The following is a 20376-nucleotide window of genomic DNA, read 5'->3' on the forward strand; positions in this document are numbered from 1 at the left end:
ACGTGGCGGGTAAGACTATTGGCACGTAGGGGTATTTTGGTAATTTTAGGTGGTGCCACATCATCTTTGCTTAACTCATTCCCTCAACAATAACCTCATTAATAAAATATGAATCATAGGGTGGTTGCCACGCGGAGTATTATTATTAATGCGTGAAACCGAGTCAAGGTGAGGGAGGAAATAACATATGAGAAACTACGAAGACTTTCAAGGGAAATAAAGAATACGAGTAGAGGGTTAGGAGCTTGCCTTTTATTACCAGATTCTCACCTCCTTGCTCAACCGCTGCGCAAATTAACAATTTTTTACTAATTATACTAAACACTAATACAAAGCCTATACGTGAATCCCCAATAATCTAATAAATCGGTCTAAAATCGAAGCTATTACGGGTATATGAGATCACTAAAATTTAAAAAGTAAAGAGAACTTGCCTTATTTTTGTAGATTTTTGGCTTTAAATGTCTACGGACTGCAAAGTAATATTAACACTAAAATAAATCAAAACACAACCTAAAAATACGATTTCATTCATAGAAAATATTTAAGAGAAGTTGATTAACCTACCTCACACTTCAGATCTTCAATTACAGGGAGAAAAATTAATTTTCCTAATTTTTTTTCCTATTTTATCCTTTCTTCACGCTGTCTTCGCGCCCTCTTCTTCTCCCGATTTGCTCACTGTTTCTCCTCTATTTGAGCTTCAATTTCAGCCTTTAAAAGCAGCCAATTACATAGCTAATTATACTAGAAAAATCAACTAAAATACACGGCCAAATTGGCCTTAAAATTCACAAAATCAGAGGTGTGAGAGAGCAGCTGATGGGCGCGCCAGCGCACGCCATGTGGCCGCGCAATGGGTTGGCACTGGCGCCCCAAAACGACGCTGTTTTGGTCCCCTTTGTTGCCCAAAAATATTAATTTCTTCCCCTGCCGCGCGCGCGCCTCCCTCAACTCGATCCCGCATCACCCCTGCCTTTCTCGCGCCCAAGTGCCACTCGTGTAATACCCTGAGATACTGTAAAAATCTTGATTTTAGGCCCTAGAAAAATTATTAAAATTTTAGTGAGTATGTAGTGAAATTTATTTAATAATATAAGGTATGTGACCCTAAAGAAATTATTGGAATTTTAAATGTTTATGATGTTTAAATTCATTTTTTTGTTGTATGTAATTAAATCATATAGTATATGCTTATTATATAGTATGCATATTACTATTATATGTATATGTATGAAAAGAAGTATAAATGTATAGGTATATGAACGTATGTATATATGTATGATATAAAGATATATATATATGTATATATCCATGTATATAATAAAAAAAAGGCAAAAAATAGCAGGAAATCTGGAGCAGGCGCATGGCCAGAGCATGGCAGCGCCTGCAATCGGCGATAGGGGGTAAGGGGAGCTTTAGGGCACGTGGGTGCCTCGATGGGATGTTCGCGGCGGAGTTTCGGCTATAAATATGCACTTTGACAGCCCCATTCATCCGAAAATTTCGTGGCTTAGATCGAGCGTTTGGGTAAGTGTTTGAGAGGTTTGAGAATAGGGTTTTAGTCCTTGCTTCGTGAACAACATTTCTGGTAATTTTGGTGGCCAACAGAGCAGTGAAGAAGGAGGAATCGAGCTCGCCGGAAAACGCACAAGTCACCGGAGCCGCGCCTTCAATCAACAAATTGAGGTATTTTTTGTTTTTTTTTTCTCGTTTTTAAGGCTATTTTTGGAATCAGGAGGTCAGAATTAGGGGGAGAAGAAGCTTCGTTTGAAGCTTCAGGGCTTGGCAGCATTGCCGGCGGCGAGAAGGCCGCCGGAGAAGATGATGAAGTCGGGCGCGTGGTTGCACGCGCCAGCGAGTGGGAAGAAGGCGCGTGCCTTTTACGCGCCCGACAGAAAATAAAAAAAGAAAATAAAATAAATAAAAATAAAATTAATAAATTTTTGTAAAATTTTTTATTAAATCTGGAATTTTGTTTATGTCATGTTTTGTGAAAAATATTTCTGGAAAATGTTAAATTAGCCATTTACTTAAATAGTTCTTCTATTATGGAAATAAGAAAAAATAGGAATTTAATTCAAAAAATTCCAAGAAAATTCTAGAATGCTAGAAATATTATTTAAGGAATATTAGTAAAGAGAAATTAGATTTTATGGAAGTTTAGATAATTATTATGTAATTTTGAAGAGATAAGGCTTAGAAATAAAAGAAAAATTGAATAAATTATGAAAAATAGTAAAATGATATTCTAAAAATAAATTGATATTTTATGAGTCCTTGAAGGCAAGAAGACTGAGAAATAGCCGCTTGGCACGATTTTCGATGCCGACACGCCTTTCGAGACAACTTAGCTATAAGTGTACCGTTTCAAGCTTAGTACGATTATATCTTTGAGAATGCTTACATCATATTAACATACTATAAAATGTATTTATCACGTAGATTGCATCCATGACATGACTATGAAATGCATAAATACACGTTGATGTCATTGATCACACGCATATGAGGCCATAGAGAGTACGAACTGGCACCGCTGCCTTACTAAGGGTGCACCCATACACCCCGGCTTCGATAGAGGTGGTCGCTAAAATGATAGGTAGCATGAGGGTGCAGTTGACACCTACGAGATAAGACATTACATACACACATAACATAACATTATGTACCATTACTTAGATAATTCATCATCTAACTTGGGTTCGCCCCCGGAACATTCAACGTTCTAGTCGGGATTTGCAGTAATGATACAGAGGTTGGAGATGTGTAGTAACGCGAGATGTCAAGAAATAAGTAAATGTACCATGATATGTTGAAATATTAATGGTTCAAGAATTATGTACGTTTTAATTTATTTTCAGTAATTGATGTATCAATTTGGTAATAAAAGTCATGTTCAACTATTTATGTAATACCATGAGCAGGTTTGATTCAGCTTCCGCTTTATAAAATTGTATTTATCTCTAGTGTGTAAATTAAGCATTAGATAGGTCTTAGGGAATTTCGAGAATAATGTAACTTAGAAAAATAAATAAATAAGACCAAATTTTCTAAGGCATAACACGCCCTGAGAAAGTGGCTGTTACAACTCGGCTAGCCACTTTTTCTTTACATATATACACATTTTATTAGACTTAAATTAAACCATAGCCACTTCCACTAATCACATTTAAACTCTCAACTTCCAAAAACTTCCACATACACTTTAATTTCTATTTCCACTTATAACACTTGTACCCCAAACATTCCAGAAATTCTCCCGAATTAATTTATTTTACTATTTTCATAAATACTCTCAATTAACTTAATTAAATACCTAAATTTCTTATTTCCTCAAAATTACATAAATAAACATTTTTTTTTAAAATCTCCAAATACCCAAATAAATTAATATTTCCCTTTTAACTCACAAATATTCAATCATCACCACAAAGACAATAATTAACAATTATTAACCATTTTTAAATAATTTAATTAATTACCTTTAATTCCTTATTTTCCTCAAAACCACATAAATAAATACTTTTTTTTAAATTTTTAAATATTCAATAATCTCCTCAAACACCAGTTTGAATAATTATTATTTATTTTCAAATTTTGGGATGTTACATGTCGCATCGCCTAGCATGAGTTTCTCACCCTGAGTGGAAGTGACGGGACGACTCATTATTTGCTCACAACGCCCTTTCTTCCAGACCTAACACCTCAAATTTTGAGACCATGTGTGCTACATGTCAGTACTTTGAAAAACGCCTCATAGAACTGTCAGGCTCAACTCCAGCAAACTCAACCCTAGCAAGCTTGGCTTTAGCCAGCTTGGCCTGACGCCAATGCCAACTAGGGCATTATTAGCACCGCGACTACATTCCGAGCTCAAATGCTCGTCATTGCGAACATTAGAACTTAGGGGGCTCTAGACCGTACTTATCCGTTAGGTCGTGCCCAGGTAGTAGGTCCACAAACTTGGCACCCAACCCGATTCTTAAGCTAGATCTTGGCTTAAGAGCTCGGATAATGTTTCCATCTAAGTTGAGATTCTTACGTCAATAACGGATTCTATTAACTCCGAACAACTTGCGCGTTAATCCTCATCAGCTTATAATCCTCATCAAATCCAAAATCTATGAGGATGATCCCTATCACTATCGTGGATCATGGCCTCCTATCCTCACACGACGGCCGGTGGCACGTAAAATACATTTATCTTTATATAAACCAGTCTAATCACAAAACAAGGTATGTTCTTTCCAAATCTTACCCACATTCTGGCATTCTGAATCCCTACTGACTTGAGCATTGGAGTGATTGCAGGTGCCGACCACCTCCTGCTGCGCAAATCGCAAGATAACGACACTCCGTCGTCATTGCAACCAGTTCAATCAACCTCATTGGAGCTGAAGAAACAACTAATTTCTTAACACTTAAAATAAGAATAATATATTTTATATAGATGCATATAGATACTTACTAGGGCCTAACATGTAAGCAAGCTACCAACTTTTGTATTTGACATCACCACACATGGGCTTCATGACACTAATGTAGCTACAAAAGGTAGTCAACAACCTCCCAAATATCCATAAAAAATTTACAAATGAAAGTAAAATTTCTATTACCTCAAGTTGGTAAGATAATGAAGAGCGACTTAACATCTCATAAAGAGCTACACGGGGGCCCCCAATTGCTACCCAATGTCCGCCGTTCCCATCTCCAGCAACCATTTTTCCACCTGCAGCGCACGCAGCCACCTTCTTCCCAACTTCCTCCCTCAAGCACGGCCCGTTCATTGGCTTGATCCTTGCAATTTTCAAATAGCACTCCATACATAATATATATTATATATATAACATGCATATAATTAATTACGTATATAATATGCATGTAATTAACTAAGTATATCAAGCCCTTTTATCCATGGCCCCACGCGTTAGCTCATTCTCTGCAATATCCAATTGCACTCCATACATAATATATTATTAAACTCCTCCCAGAAATTAACCGTTATTATACTATATTATATAAAAAAAAAATTAAGTTAACAAAATACATCAAATTAAATTTAATATATAAATATGATATTTATTTTTTAATATAAAAAACTAAATTTGATAAAAAAAAAAAGGACCTAAACTTTCATTAAAAAAAATAAAAAATTTCATCTAAAAGATCTAAAAATATTTTAAAAAAAACCTAAATTTTATAAAAAAAGACATAAAAATTGCATAAAAAACCTAAAAACATTAAAAAAAGATCTAAAATTTTCATAAAAAGACCTCAAAATAATAAAAAGACTTAAAAATTTTCATTAAAATAATTTAAAGTATTAAAAAAAGACATAAATTTCATAAAAAAACCTAAAAATAATAAAAAAGGACCTAAATTTTACTTTGGATATTAAATCTAATATAACGTGTTTCGTTAATTTGACTTTTTTATGTGATTGATATTTTACATGCGATTCTACTTATTTTCAATTACGATAAAGATTTAAAATATATTTTTTAATAATTAAAATACTAAATATTAATATTCTACACTTTAAAAATCAAATATCATCTTTTTTTAATTATTGAGTAAGCCTTAAAAAATCTACTCTTAAATGCATGCAACTTATCAATGTAATCCCTCAGTCGTGGCTTCATTAGATCACGTGTGCGCGGACATTAAAAAATGTAATTTCTAAAGATTTGTACCGAAATTAATATTCTTTTCATTTTTACTGCTTATTCTCAGCTAAAATAAAATTACAAAATAATCAGAATTTACAATAACACTATTTTATTTATCAATATTATTAAGATGATGATGATTATTATTATTATTATTATTATTATTATTATTATATAGTTTTTGATTTTTAAATAAACAAGCGAGAGGCCCTTCAATTCACCGAGGGCCGGCCGGCTCAAGAGTATTTTAATTTTTATGATTATAATTGTTTTAAATTTTTAATTTTGAAAATAAATCTAAATTATCAATATCACCATATCATGTTTTATAAAATTTTAAGATTTAAATAATTTTTCTTCAAATTATCATTATCAAACAATTTTAACTTTAATTTCTACATTATAAAAGAAAGTAAAATTATTTCATAAATTTAAAATTTTTCAAATCTATTTTGAAGAGAGAAAATAACATGATTAACTAAATATGTAAAATAATTAATTTTAAAAATTCTTTAATAGATAATTTGTTTTCTCTTTATTTTCATTTTTATCGACGTTATGTAAAAAATACAATTTATAGAAAGAGAAATTGTATAGAGAGATAGTAGAGAGAGAAATGGGCGAGAACCTTGGTTGAAGCTCAGCTGCTCGATCGCCTTTTATATCAATTTTTCTTCTATAATTCTACTCCATCGTTATCGTTCCAATTCTAGCGATTCGCAAGTAGATTTGTTTCCCGTTATTCAGGGGGTGTTTGGTTTAGAGTTTTTTAATATATCTTAAAAGCTATTTAGTTTTTAAATTGTGTAAAATTTAAACTGATAAACCACCTATTAATAGTTTTGTATTTTGTTTGAATAAATAAGTTTGGAGGAAACTTTTTCTAAACTCTATTAATTTAACATTTAAACTATATGATGATGCGGTAGCCGATCACCCTCTTCCACTTCTTCCTGTGCACCTGCAATGGAGACGGGGACTTGCTCTTTCGGTTAGTCTCTGACGATCAAGTCGAACGTATTCTATCAAAAAGCCAGTATAATTACTTATGTCGTATTCAAAAGTAGAAGTCCCTTTTTTTTTTATTTTGTCCTCTCTTTTTATTCTTCTCCCGAGATAACGATCCTAGAGAGGTCTTCGGGATCTCCCATCCGCTCTTCTCGAAATCTTATTGATAAGGATTCCATAGTTGCACCCGTCTCCAAAGGTTTAGGATAACTTCTGCCTCCGTGACCTTCGGTGAGATGGTTGGTCCCTAAAACTCGGAGATTTCCTTACTGTGCACCCAGCTAACTGGCGTAGTGATGCCTATCCGCCACGTGTCTTCTAGAACCAAGCAAGATAATCATAAGCGAAGCTCCCCATTAGGGAACAAGTGGCACGGCTGCTACTGAATGCCCGCCCGAGCTATTGGCATAATTATAGACCCAAGGTTATTCCCCTCGTCACTATATATATAGCTTTAAAACTATTTGATGTTACTAAACAATTAACAAAAGAAACATGCATGATGGTATAAGCGCATCCAACCGCTCAGCCAAACACTCACTCAATTTTCGAGCAAAGAAGAGGGTGAGGCTCATTTTCTTTCCACTTCTATTCCTATTTCTAATTTTCTATCATTCCATCTTTTTTCTCTCCGTGTAAAATTTATGCTTGTGGAAAAACCAGCCCACCGCGGTGCCGGAACTTTCCGAGTGCATGCAAGTTGTGGAAAAACCACTCCAACGCGGCACTTCACGGCTCTCTCTCTCTTTATATAACTAATTCTCCAGAATCCACCACCACCACCCCACCATCCCTGCACCACCTACGTACACATCTCTCTCTCTATAACTTCTCCACCACCACCGCACCATCTCTGCACCACCGCCGTCCAAATGGACCACATCTCTCTCTCTATAACATTTCCACCACCATCACACCATCTCTGCACCATGGGCATTTCTTCTCCGGCAGCTCCAGCCATGGACTGCCGGCTCCACGAGGCGATCGAGAAAGGTAACGTCCCGGCCTTCCTCAAACTCGTGGAAGAAGACGAGGATCTCCTCCAGCAAACCACCAGCGGAACATCAAACACCGTGCTCCACCTGGCTGCGCGGTTCGGGCACGCTGTGCTGGTGGCGGTGATCTTGGAGCTGAAGCCGGAGATGGTGGCGGCAGGGAACGCGGAGATGGAGACCCCGCTGCATGAAGCGTGCAGGGAGGGGCGGATGGAGATCGTGAGCTTGCTAGCGCAGATTGATCCAGGGGTGGTTCACAAGCTGAATGGAAGACAGGAGAGGGCGCTGTTCGTGGCGCACGAGAGAGGGTCCAGAGGGAAAGTTGAAGTGGTGAAGCACTTGCTAGGCTTTCCAGCGCTGCTCACGCAGGAGCAAGACTTTTTGACTACCTCTCTCCACGTTGCTGCTACTGCGGGTCACACCGGTAATTTTAATGGTTATAGCTTATTGGTGATTTTGTTTTTATTTTTTTCATGGTTATAGCTTATTGGTGATTTTGTTTTTATTTTTTTACTCCGATAGAAATTTTATACAAAAAAACGTACGTTATATTTTGGGACCCCCCCGGGCGGCTCTTCTTGCTAGATTTTACGATTTTTAATATGAAAAATAAATCTAAATCTAATTTAAAATAATTACACAAGGAGTGAATTTAAATCTAAAAACTTAAACTGCCTATCACTCTCTATTGACCATTAAGTCAATCCTAAGAGATAATCAAATTATGCTATCTTACTAAATTAATACATAATATTAAATAGTAATATATATTAATAATGATAAAAAAAATTAATATTCTTCTTCTAAAATTCATTATATAATTAATAGAAAAAAAAACTCATCTCTTCTGGATGAAGAAAAGAGTTTTTTTCAGACAAAATACTTCTAGATGGATATTCTATCTTAAAAAAAAAACCCATTTCTTTATCTAAAATAGATGAATTTTTTTTGTTAATTACAAAATGAATTTTAAAAGAAGAACATTAAATTTTTTGTCATTATTAATACATATTACTATTTGATGAGGTGGCATAATTTAATAGATATATAAAACAAACCGATAGACAACTTTGTAGACAACTTCAAAGGAAATTACATATCAACCGTCAGTGTAAAAAGACAACTTCACTCTTTGCCTTTTACTCTCACCTTGCTATCTCTCTTTCACTCTCATATCTCCAAAACTCCATTATTGTCATTCATTCTCACTCTCTCTTTTCTCTTTTTCGTCGTACTTTCTCTTTCTTTCCTTCCCTCTCTCTTACCTCTCTATGCTCATTCTTATTGTCCGCAACCGTTGAAGCCCCCATCGACACCTCTCTCTCATTTCTCATCATCATTGCCATCGACGTAGCTACCTTTACCAACATCTGCCGCCATTAACGCGATTGTAGTTCACCTCTATTCTAGTCTCCCTCACCATTCGCCTCTACCGTTCTAGCTTCCCTATCTCTTTGTGGGTCTTCTATTAAACCAACATATATATATAAATATGTAATCTATGATATTATATATTACTTACATATTATTTATTTTTTTATTTATTTATATTACTTGTATAAATCTAAAATATGATATTATGACTTTGTTTAACTTTAAATATGATTTCTGATTTTTGTAAAATATAATATTAAGATTTTGTACAACTTTACATATTGTGTTTGACCTTTCAATTCAAGCAATATAAATAAATAATAACATATAAACATACATAATTATTTATACATAAAATAATTATAAAATACATAAAATTTTATGTAAAAAATAAATTTATTTAATGCAACTTTCATGGACACATTTGACTTTTCCCTCGGGGAGACGGGGATTTGGTTACTTTTAAAAATTTTAGCTCATAACATATTGAAACTTTTAAGAGTATAGTTTAACTTGCTATTTTTATAATTTTATTTTATTTTTAAAGTTATAAAATGCAAATCAAACTATAAACTATAATATCATAATATTTATTTTTAATAGAAAGATATATTCTTATATCCATCACAACACAATTATATTTTTTCTTTTTATTATTCAAACAAAACATAAAATTTTATGTATTTTATAATTATCTTATATATAAATAATTATATATATTTTTATGTTATTATTAATTTATATTATTTGAATTAAAAGTTAAAAAATTATATATATAATTAAAAAAATCATAATATTATATTTAACAAACAATATAAATAAATAAAGAAATAAATAATAATATAAAAATATATTTTAATTCAAAATATATTATTTCTTATTCTTGTTTAGCCTATATTTTTATTTAGAAAATATGTATATTTAACCAAAGTTATATTCAAATACATTTTCAGTAAATATATTATATATGTGTTAGTGACCCAAAAAGAGAGAGGGGAGATGGAGGTGTCGACAGCAAATGACGAACGTCGAAGGAGTCGGTGGAGATGGAGGCCTAGAAAGAAAGGAAAATGAAGTGTCGATGAGAATGAGTAAAGAGAAAGAATGAGGTGAGAAAGGGGGAAAGAGAGAAAGAGAAGAGGGAGATGGAGGCGTCGACAACAGAATAGCGGAGGCGAACGACAGAGGCGAAGGGTAGATGCGTCAGCGAGAATGAGTAGAGAGAGAATAAGGCAAAAGAAGGGGGAGAGAGAGGGGGAAAGGAGAGAGAGAGGCATCTGTGACAAAAACAACGAAGACAGAGGTGTTGACGGTAGCTGGAACGGCAAAGGCAGAGACGAATAACAATTGGAATGGCGGATGCATCAGTGAGAATGAGCAAAGAAAGAGAATGAGACGAGAGAGAAAGAAATAAGAGAAAGAGAAATAAGAGAAGGATAAGGAGAGTATGAGGGGGAAGACATGATTTTGGGTGAGTATTCAAAAATTTGAGTTTAATTTATCATGATATTTGTGATATTTTAGTATTAAAATATCATGATAAATTGAGCTTTATCATCAAAATTATCCATCAATTTGTTGGTATGACATTATCCTAATTTGATTGGAGAAACAATAAAGTAGACAGTGGGAAGGGATAGCAGATTTGGACTCCCATCCATGCATGGGGCCATGCTTTCCGCTCTCCATTTGTAAATAATTGACATACTTGTGTCATATATAGCACGTGTTTATTTTTAGTTAAGAAACTAAAAATAAATATTGAGTCATGCTTTTATACAGAACATACATTACAAAAATATTTATAGAAGAATTAAAATATTCATTTTGTCCATGTAATTAATGATCCAAATGCCCAAAACATCTCTCTTTCCCTGTCTCTCTCTCGCTCTCCCTCTCACACTATCGGCCCCAGCGGTAGCAGCAGCAGCGACAAGCGACAATGGCAAGGCGAGGCGGCAAGACGGCCGAGGCGACAAAGGCAACAGGGTGAGGCGACGGGGCGAGGTGACGGAGATTGCAGTGGCGAGGCAAGACGAGGCGAGGCAAGGCGACGGCGGGTGAGGTTGCAACAGCGAGGGAAGAGGGGAGATGAAGAAGGGGATGAACATGGATCAAAATATCACGAAATAGTACAATATTTTGATGTCAAAATATCGTGATATATCATTCCTATAAATATCCTGTAAAACTTTCTTCTGTACAAATAGCATTTTTCATAAATATTATTCAATTATGTTATTTTACAAGTGAACTTTTAAAAACAAAAAAAATTCTTCATACTGTCCGGTCTTGTTTTAAATTTTTTTTATTCAATAATTGCTAAATATATATATATATATTAATTCATTCAGTATTTATTTATTTATAGAATAAATTGATAAGGATGTCCTCATTAATTTACCGTCGCATTTTTACATTCCATCTCTTCTTCTCTTTCTTATCTTTCTCTCATCATTATTTAATATTTTATCTTTTAAAATATATTTATATGTTTCAAAGAAAAAATAAAAAAAGATAAAAAATTACAATAATGTTTAAAAAAGACATCAACCATTGCTAGGTTGAGTGGGAAGAGAGAATAAATGGGGAGGGCATTTTGAAAATTTTAACACCATAATTTGATCGAAGGGAAGGAAGGGACTTTTTCTACTCTTTGAAGGAAAAAATTATGAGAGGGTATATAATATGTTTATTTTGCTTACATCTTGATTAATTTGAGGCATAATAATGAGAGTGAAAAATATTTTAAGAATATGTTTATTATAAAGAATATAAGTATATAAAAAACCTTAATAATATAAAAAAAAGTTATGAAAGATGGTAATAATATTCTTCTTCTTATTATTATTATTATTAAGAAAGCTGGCGCTGTTTGTGGAGCAGAGAAGGTGAAGGAAATACTGAAAGCGCGGCCAGCCGTGGCGTGGAAGGGGAACTGGCAGGGCTGTTCTCCGCTGCACCTAGCCTGCAGTAAAGGCCACCTCGAGATCACCAGGGAACTGCTTAGGCTCAATTTAGACCTCGCCACTTTGCAGGACCTCCAAGGCCTCGCGCCGCTCCACTGCGCCGCCTCCAAGGGCCGAGTCAGCATCATCCACGAGATCCTTTCCACCAGCCTCGAATCAGCCGAGATCAAGACCCGCAACGGCGAGACCCTTCTCCACCTCGCCGTCAAGAACAACCAGTTCGAAGCCCTCAAATATTTGGTGGAAATCCTCAATGTCTCCACACTCATCAACTTGCCGGACAACGATGGCAACACTGTCCTCCACCTCGCCATCGCCGGGAAGCTCAGCGCTGTAAGTTTCTTTCTATCCGACTTCTTAATTAGCGATCAGCTGCTCCTTCATTTCGTTTCGTTTGTGATGCATTCGGAGATTTGGCTCGCTTGTCTGTGTCTATTGGTGTTGGCTGAATCTGTCAAAAGCAAATTTAATTTCTAGAAAATTTAAATAAGAACAGAAATGACAAGGGAAAATTTGATCTTTATAACACAATTGTTTCTTGTATTTACACTACCATACTCACTTGTTATACCTAGTGAAAAGCTATTTTGGCCTCACAATGATATGAGACTGCAGAATCATTAGCTCGCTCAGCATCTAGATCATCAATATGGAAGCACTTTATCCTTGGCACAATAAAACTGAAATCACCATCTCAACATTTGACGTCAGAATAAGTGCAGTATTTTTATTTTCAACCTTTTCCTGGTTCTTCTCATCTTTTGTTCCTGTTTCAAGTGATCAGTAGCTAGTAAATTTTGATTTCTGATATTAGCTTTTGTGATAGGATTTTAGCCTATAGATAGGTATTATTGATTTAAACAATTGATACGCCTGATTTTGAATAAAAAATGGATTTCTTTTTTCTGTTATAATTGTCTCTCTCCGGTTTCCCTCTTCTTCTTCCTCTTCTTCTCCCGACTTCTTTCCTCTTTTCTCTCCCTGGTTTTCCCTCCCTCTTCCTCTACTTGCTGCCACTTCTTTATGTTCTGCACCATCAAGATCCTGCAACTTTTTTTCCCAAGGGACCAGGCAGGCTTGTCACACTTACGGCGCTTTATTTTATTTCTGGACTTGGGTATATCTCCATATTTGTTATATCTTTTGGACCCTTTAAGTATCCTCCTATCTTTGTTCTTCATGACAAGTGTTTTACTGTTAGAACTAGAGATGCCTTGTTCATTTTGTTCTTCCTCTTACTATTACAAGTCTCATCATTGCATAAGCCGTCCTTGAGCAGTCTCGGGTTATATCCTGAGCTGATCTCATTTTCATGTTTGAGTCCAAAACTGGCCTACTTACACACAATTTTCGTGGTTGAGGGGTGGTTCCCAATTGTCCTGGATTCATTAAAGGTGCTATGCTATATAATTTATCAGACCATATTCTTGATCTTGTAGCAATGCTCCACTTGCATCTAACTCATTTTTCACATGTTTCTCCTCGAGGATAGATGGTCATCTACCTACTCAACCTTCGCATAGATGTAAATGCTCTAAACCTGAAAGGGCACACAGCACTTGATGTAGTTGAATCTGATGCCAGTAACTCAGGTGCTCTTGCTATTGTACAAGCGCTGCAAAAAGCAGGAGCTAAGAGAGGTGTTGAGCTGCCTCCTATTTCCCCAGAAATCCAACCTATTGCTGAGCCCTTTGCACCAGGAAGGCTTCATGAAAACATCCAGAATTTTCCTTCAAAGAAGGCCTCAGGATCTCAGGGCCAGCAATATTGCAGCCCACATTGCAGAGCAACACTGCATGAACATCAGATGGAGGGGATCAGAAATGCCCGAAATACGATAATTGTTATGGCTGTTTTAATAGCATCTGTTACATTTGCTGCCGGCATAAACCCCCCTGGCGGCTTTGACCGGGCTATAATGGGTAGGCAAACTCCTTTCAATGTGTTCATGACGTTCAACACTTGTGCATTGTTCACGTCACTAGGTATTGTCAATATTCTGGTGAGCGTTATTCCTTTCAGGCGAGAAGCCATGATGAAACTGTTAACACTGACACATAAGATCATGTGGATATCTACCCTGTTCTTGTCGTCGGCTTATATTGCTGCCGTATGGGCAATTATGCCACATGATAAGGAGATGGGATGGGTGTCCATTGAGCTGGTTTGCCTTGGTGGAGGCTGTACATTAACTGTGTTTTTAGTTCTAGGAGTAATGCTTGCAAAGCATTGGCATAGAAAATGGGAATGGAGGGAAAACAGAGAGAACAGTACCATCAGTCGTGTTGGAGAATCCCCATATAACTCGGACATTGATAGCTCAAATCAAGAAGGTTACCTCTTGTATTAGATATTGCTGATCATATACGCATCCTTCTGGGCATTTACTGATGCAGTCATCGATCAAGACCCAGCGCAAGACCGACTCAACCAAACTGAAATAGTAACGTCGGAACAGTAGCTCTGAAATAGTAACAAACAGTATTTTAATACTTCATATGTCTTAGAATTCTACTTGATTAAGTTTGTTCTTTCAAAAGTTTATTTTGATGTATTTTTTTTACACGCGCTACACGTTGCGTCATTTACTTAGGATGATGTATATTACTAATATCACTTGCATTTTCTCTTTTCCAATATATTATTGTTCTATATCATGTACTCCTAGCTGATTTTCTTTGTTGACAGAATCTGTCATGTTTAAAGAGTCTCTTAGCATTTCAACTGCACTTCCAAGATACAGCTCCTGAATATTTGATGTAAGATACTACGATGCTTAAATGTCCAGGTACCTAATCTCTCAAATTAAATTAAGTATACCTAATCTCTCAAATTAAATTAAGTATATTATTGCAGGGGATAGAAAGTCTTGCAGTCTTCTTAACATACATTTGGAAGTCTTTGAATCTTGCGATGAAGTTGAGAGTCCTAATTCCTAGCAGTCAGGTCTATATGTAAGATGGCATGAAGGAATATTTGAAGAGTTATACAAAATGCTTCTGATTACAACTACTAATTTATTTTGCAAACTGATGAAGTGATAACACAAGAAACGTTATTGTAGATTAATTAGGGGAAATGAGTGATCAGCTGCTCTGTTAAATAAAAGCTACATAAATAAAAACAACTTTTTCTTCTTTTTTTTTTCCCGGCCGGGGTTGGGGGGTGGGGGTTGGAGTTAAGAGTGCTAATAAAACAACTTCTGTATTTTGTAATTCTCAACAAGGTTTGGAACTGGCATTTGGTAATAAACTTGCATTAAAAAGTACAAATTGAGTATGTAATATTGTCTGCAAAAAATTTGCTTTGTACATGTGAAAAATTTGATGATGTGATATTGTTCTTCTATTCTTTACACTTATTTTTCATTTTGATTATAGACTATCTGTATCATTATTATTCTCAACAGAATATAAATTCTGGTTGCATTAAACGTCAGTAAACTACAACTACCGGGTATAGTTTAGTTTCTTTGAGGTTGTTTTTTTAATTTAATTAATTAATTTATTTAATTTCTATGCTTTTATTTCTTTTTAATATTTTTTGTTTATTTTTCGTGTACCAATATAAATAGTATATACTTATAGGATAAGATTTTTGGAACTAGTTTATTTAGGCGTCACTTGGACAATTCTAGAGAGGACTTCCACAACCAACAAAGAGTGGGGTTTCTTTGGTGCATATATGCTTGGATTTATTGTTATTTGAACATCCAAAACTGGTAAGAGCAAGAACAACAATATATCAAGCCCTTATTCATCTATGTGGGGTTGGTAAACTAGTAAGATGTCATGAACCTAGGGTTCAAGACGGACTGAAATGGACAATCGGAAATATCCGATTGAATCAAGGTTAAGAGCAGAATGTATTAGAGGGAAAATTGAAGAAGAATGGGGGAGAAATTAGAGAGAAAATGAGAGAGAGCAGAATAGAGAAATGAGAGGGAGATTGTAGAGAAATTGTAGAGAGAGAATCAGATTTCAATTATCAATTCAAGCATGCCTTCTATCCTCCCTAGCTGTGGCTTATATAGCCTCACAGCATTGCCCATGCACCCATGTGCAGTTACAACAATGACTATAACTATCTATAGCCTAAACAATTAGCTTTAACAGAAAGAAGAAAGGAAATTACAAAGTATAGTAATGCATGTAAGCTAAAAATTATTATATTTCCTACTCTATCTTTGGGGATCCTCGGGGTCATGACATAAGAGCATGGAAAGAAAAAGGGCCAACAATTATTAGCATGAATGAGAAGCTAGTTGGTCTTCTGCATTTGATAATATTATAGGAAATTGTTACTTATCAACAAACGTAAATTGTTAACATAGGCATGACCACAATCTACAACCCATGAGAACTCAAAAACATGTCTTGCATCGTGAATTTGTAGAAAGCACTATGATTTACTAGCAGAAATGACGGAGGAATCCCTAGCCAAAGTCAACTAGCTTGCAATCTCAGTGTCAACAACGATGCATTTATTCTGAAGATAAAAATTCACAGATTTGATGGTTTTCTCTTGCTCTCTGAATTTCTTTCTCGGCCTGCAAACCATTCAACTGTGTGCCTTACTATCTTGAGCCAAAGCCTCCTCATCTTTTCATCTCTTCCATTATTTCCTTCTATGATCCTGTTTCTTGTCCTGAACTCTCTGAACCTCGAAATGTTGGTGATCTCTGACAATGATCTGTTCTGAGCTGGAATCAGTAGTCTTGAGCTTGCAGTTTGGTTTCCTTCATTTTTAGAATCTAAAGGAAAGCTTGAAGTAGAAATTGAATAACTCATTTTTATTTTACCAACTTTAAACTCATACAGTCTCTTCGTATCCAAGTCCTCCTTAATCTTCACAATTTGTTCGTTCATGGAAAAGCCATGGTGGAACTCGACACTGGAATTCAAAGGAGACAGTCTCTTGCTTAATATGATATTAAGCATCTCAGACTTCAACAACATCAAGTCTGAAGGGTTAACATCACTCCATCTGCTCTTGTAAACAATATCAGAGATGAAGATTGAACTTATGGAGGAGTTTTTGCATGTCACCTTCTTGAATTACAAGATCTTCTTTCTTAGGCATGTGAAAACTTTGGAAACTGTTCGCCATCTTGATTCTTGATGAACTTTGATGGTCCTCTTCCCTTTGAACAGAGAGCTCAAGACTTGGATCCTCTGGTAGAGTAGAAGGAATGCATTGGATATATTATCCAAATGGTTAACTCCGTCTATAAATCTTTTACCTAAGAATTCGGAAAATTCTCTGGATTGGTATGAATTTTTAAAAGATACAATTTTTTCAGTCAGTATAGGCTATTTCGGAATATTTATAGCACTCTTTTTATATAAGCCAGTTTATTTATCTTTGCAAAATTTAGATTTAATTAATTCGTTTGTTAAGGTAGGCTTTAAGAGAATTATTTGGGACAAAATAATAAATGTCATATATGATTGGTCATATAATCGTGGTTACATAGATGTTTTTATGCAACATCCTTAACTAGATGGATAAGAGGATTAGCGGAATTAACTCATTTTTTTTTATAGACGAATAACTGATGGAATTACGAATGGAGTTGGTGTTACGAGTTTCCTTGTGGTTCGTAGAGTATTTCAGACTGTTCGTATAATTGAAACTTGTAAGCTCCCACACTTCAAATTTATACCTGCAAAGGGGACAGCTGCAATGGCTTTCTTGCCATTTATCGATGCAATCCATATGGAATGCATGCCTGCACTTGGGTAACAACCGAAGAACTTCACTGTCTTCAAACTTTAACGGGCAAACTGAACACTCAAGGCCTTCTCTGGATCCCTTGAGTGAAGAAAACCTGAAAAAAGGTAGCGTTTCAATCACTGCTTTATCAATCCCGGAACATCTAGATCTTGATCTAACAAGATCACGAAAGGTGTGTCTAGGGCCAGAGAGAACAGGCCTAGTTGTGTCGCAGAACTTTCCATAGGCAACCATGAGAATTGTTACAGAGAACATGATTGAGATTATGGCGATAATGATTGCAAGGCTTGGTTGAACTGGATTAGAAACACGCTCCACTTGCATCTAACTCATTTTGCACATGTTTCTCCTCGAGGATAGATGGTCATCTACCTACTAAACCTTCGCATAGAGGTAAATGCTCAAAACCTGAAAGGGCACACAGCACTAGATTTAGTTGAATCTGATGCCAGTAACTCAGGTGCTCTTGCTATTGTACAAGCGCTGCAAGAAGCAGGAGCTAAGAGAGGTGTTGAGCTGCCTCCAATTTCCCCAGAAATCTAATCTATTGGTGAGCCCTTCATGAAAACATCCAGAATTTGCCTTCAAAGAAGGCCTCGGGATCTCAGGGCCAGCAATATTGCAGCCGACATCGCAGAGCAACACTACATGAACATCAGATGGAGGGGATCAGAAATGCCCGAAATACGATAATTGTTGTGGCTGTTTTAATAGCAACTGTTACATTTGCTGCCGGCATAAACCCCCCTGGCGGCTTTGACCAAGATACTGGAAAGGCTATAATGGGTAGGCAAACTCCTTTCAATGCGTTCATGACATTCAACATTAGTGCATTGTTCACTTCACTAGGTATTGTCAATATTCTCGTGAGCGTTATTCCTTTCACGCGAAAAGCCATGATGAAACTGTTAACACTGACACGTAAGATCATGTGGCTATCTACCCTGTTCTTGTTGTCGGCTTATATTGCTGCCGTATGGGCAATTATGCCACATGATAAGGAGATGGGATGGGTGTCCATTGAGCTGGTTTGCCTTGGTGGAGGCTGCACATTGACTGTGTTTTTAATTCTAGGAGTAATGCTTCCAAAGCATTGGCATAGAAAATGGGAATGGAGGGAAAGCAGAGAGAACAGTACCATCAGTCGTGTTGGAGAATCCCCATATAACTCGGACATTGATAGCTCAGATCAAGGAGGTTACCACTTGTATTAGATATTGCTGATCATATATGCATCCATCTGGGCATTTACATAGGACGATGCATACTACTAATATCACTTGCATTTTCTCTTTTCCAATATATTATTGTTCTATATCATGTATTTCTAGCTGATTTTCTTTGTTGACAGAATCTGTAATGTTTAAAGAGTCTCTTATCATTTCATTTGCACTTCCAAGATACAGCTCCTGAATATTTGATGTAAGATACCACGATGCTTAAATGTCCAGGTACTTAATTTCTCAAATTAAATTAAGTATATTATTGCAGGGGATAGAAAGTCTTGCAGTCTTCTGAACATACATTTGGAAGTCTTTGAATCTTGCGATGAAGTTGAGAGTCCTAATTCCTAGCAGTCAGGTCTGTATGTAAGATGGCATTGAGGAATATTTTAGGAGTTATACAAAATGCTTCTGATTAGAACTACTAATTTATTTTGCAAATTGATGAAGTGATAACACAAGAAACGTTATTGTAGATTAATTAGGGGAAAGGAGTGATCAGCTGCTATGTTAAATAAAAGCTACATAAATAAAAACAACTTTTTTTTTTCCAGCCGGGGTTGGGGGGTGGGGGTGGGGGTTGGAGTTAAAGAGTACTAAAAAACAACTTCTGTATTTTGTAATTCTCAACAAGGTTTGGAACTGGCATTTGGTAATAAACTTGCATTAAAAAGAACAAATTAAGCATGTAATATTGTCTGCAAAAAATTTACCTTGTACATGTGAACATTTTGATGATGTGATTCAGTTATTATCGTTCTTCTATTTTTTACACTTATTTTCTATTTTGATTATGGACTATCTGTGTCATTATTATTCTTAACAGAATATGAATTCTGGTTGCATAAATCGGGTGGTTTTGAATAAAAAAGATACCAATAAACTACAAGTACCTTGTATAGTTAAGTTTCTTTGAGGTTGTTTTTTCAATTTTATTTATTTATTTATTTGGTTTCTTTATTTTTGTTTCTTATTAATATTTTTTGTTTATTTTTCGTGTACCAGTATAAATAGTATATACTTATAGGATAAGATTTTTGGAACTAGTTTATTTAGGCGTCACTTGGACAATTCTAGAGAGGACTCCCACAACCAACAAAACGTGGAGTTTCTTTGGTGCATATATGCTTGGGTTTATTGTTATTTGAACATTCAAAACTGGTAAGAACAAGAACAACAATATATCAAGCCTTTATTCATCTATGTGGGGTTGGTAAACTAGTAAGAGCATGGAAAAAAAAAGGGGGCAACAATTATTAGCATAAATGAGAAGCTAGTTGGTCTTCTGCATTTGATAATATTATGGGAAATTGTTACTTATCAACAAACGTAAATTGTTAACATAGGCATGACCACAATCTACAACCCATGAGAACTCAAAAACATGTCTTGCATCGTG

General features: G+C 35.5%; 3 protein-coding genes across 3 annotated transcripts; 2 read left to right on the forward strand and 1 right to left on the reverse strand.

The window, feature by feature from the left end:
* The first annotated feature begins 7474 nt into the window (after nt 1-7474).
* Nucleotides 7475-14696, forward strand: LOC127786606 (ankyrin repeat-containing protein At5g02620-like). The gene is made up of 3 exons (XM_052314103.1): nt 7475-8099; nt 11936-12351; nt 13511-14696. Exons 1-3 carry the CDS (start codon nt 7553-7555, stop codon nt 14366-14368), a joined length of 1821 nt encoding a protein of 606 aa, XP_052170063.1. The 5' UTR covers nt 7475-7552; the 3' UTR covers nt 14369-14696.
* Nucleotides 14697-16520: 1824 nt separating this feature from the next.
* Nucleotides 16521-18078, reverse strand: LOC127786807 (E3 ubiquitin-protein ligase ATL42-like). The gene is made up of 2 exons (XM_052314473.1): nt 17684-18078; nt 16521-17004 (listed from the first exon to the last, which is right to left on the reverse strand). Exons 1-2 carry the CDS (start codon nt 18076-18078, stop codon nt 16521-16523), a joined length of 879 nt encoding a protein of 292 aa, XP_052170433.1.
* Nucleotides 18079-18114: 36 nt separating this feature from the next.
* On the forward strand, nt 18115-18968 carry LOC127786808 (ankyrin repeat-containing protein ITN1-like). The gene is made up of 2 exons (XM_052314474.1): nt 18115-18228; nt 18330-18968. Exons 1-2 carry the CDS (start codon nt 18115-18117, stop codon nt 18966-18968), a joined length of 753 nt encoding a protein of 250 aa, XP_052170434.1.
* Nucleotides 18969-20376: the final 1408 nt, after the last annotated feature.

The sequence above is a fragment of the Diospyros lotus genome, chromosome 12 (assembly GCF_014633365.1).
Source record: "Diospyros lotus cultivar Yz01 chromosome 12, ASM1463336v1, whole genome shotgun sequence".
Taxonomy (NCBI): domain Eukaryota; kingdom Viridiplantae; phylum Streptophyta; class Magnoliopsida; order Ericales; family Ebenaceae; genus Diospyros; species Diospyros lotus.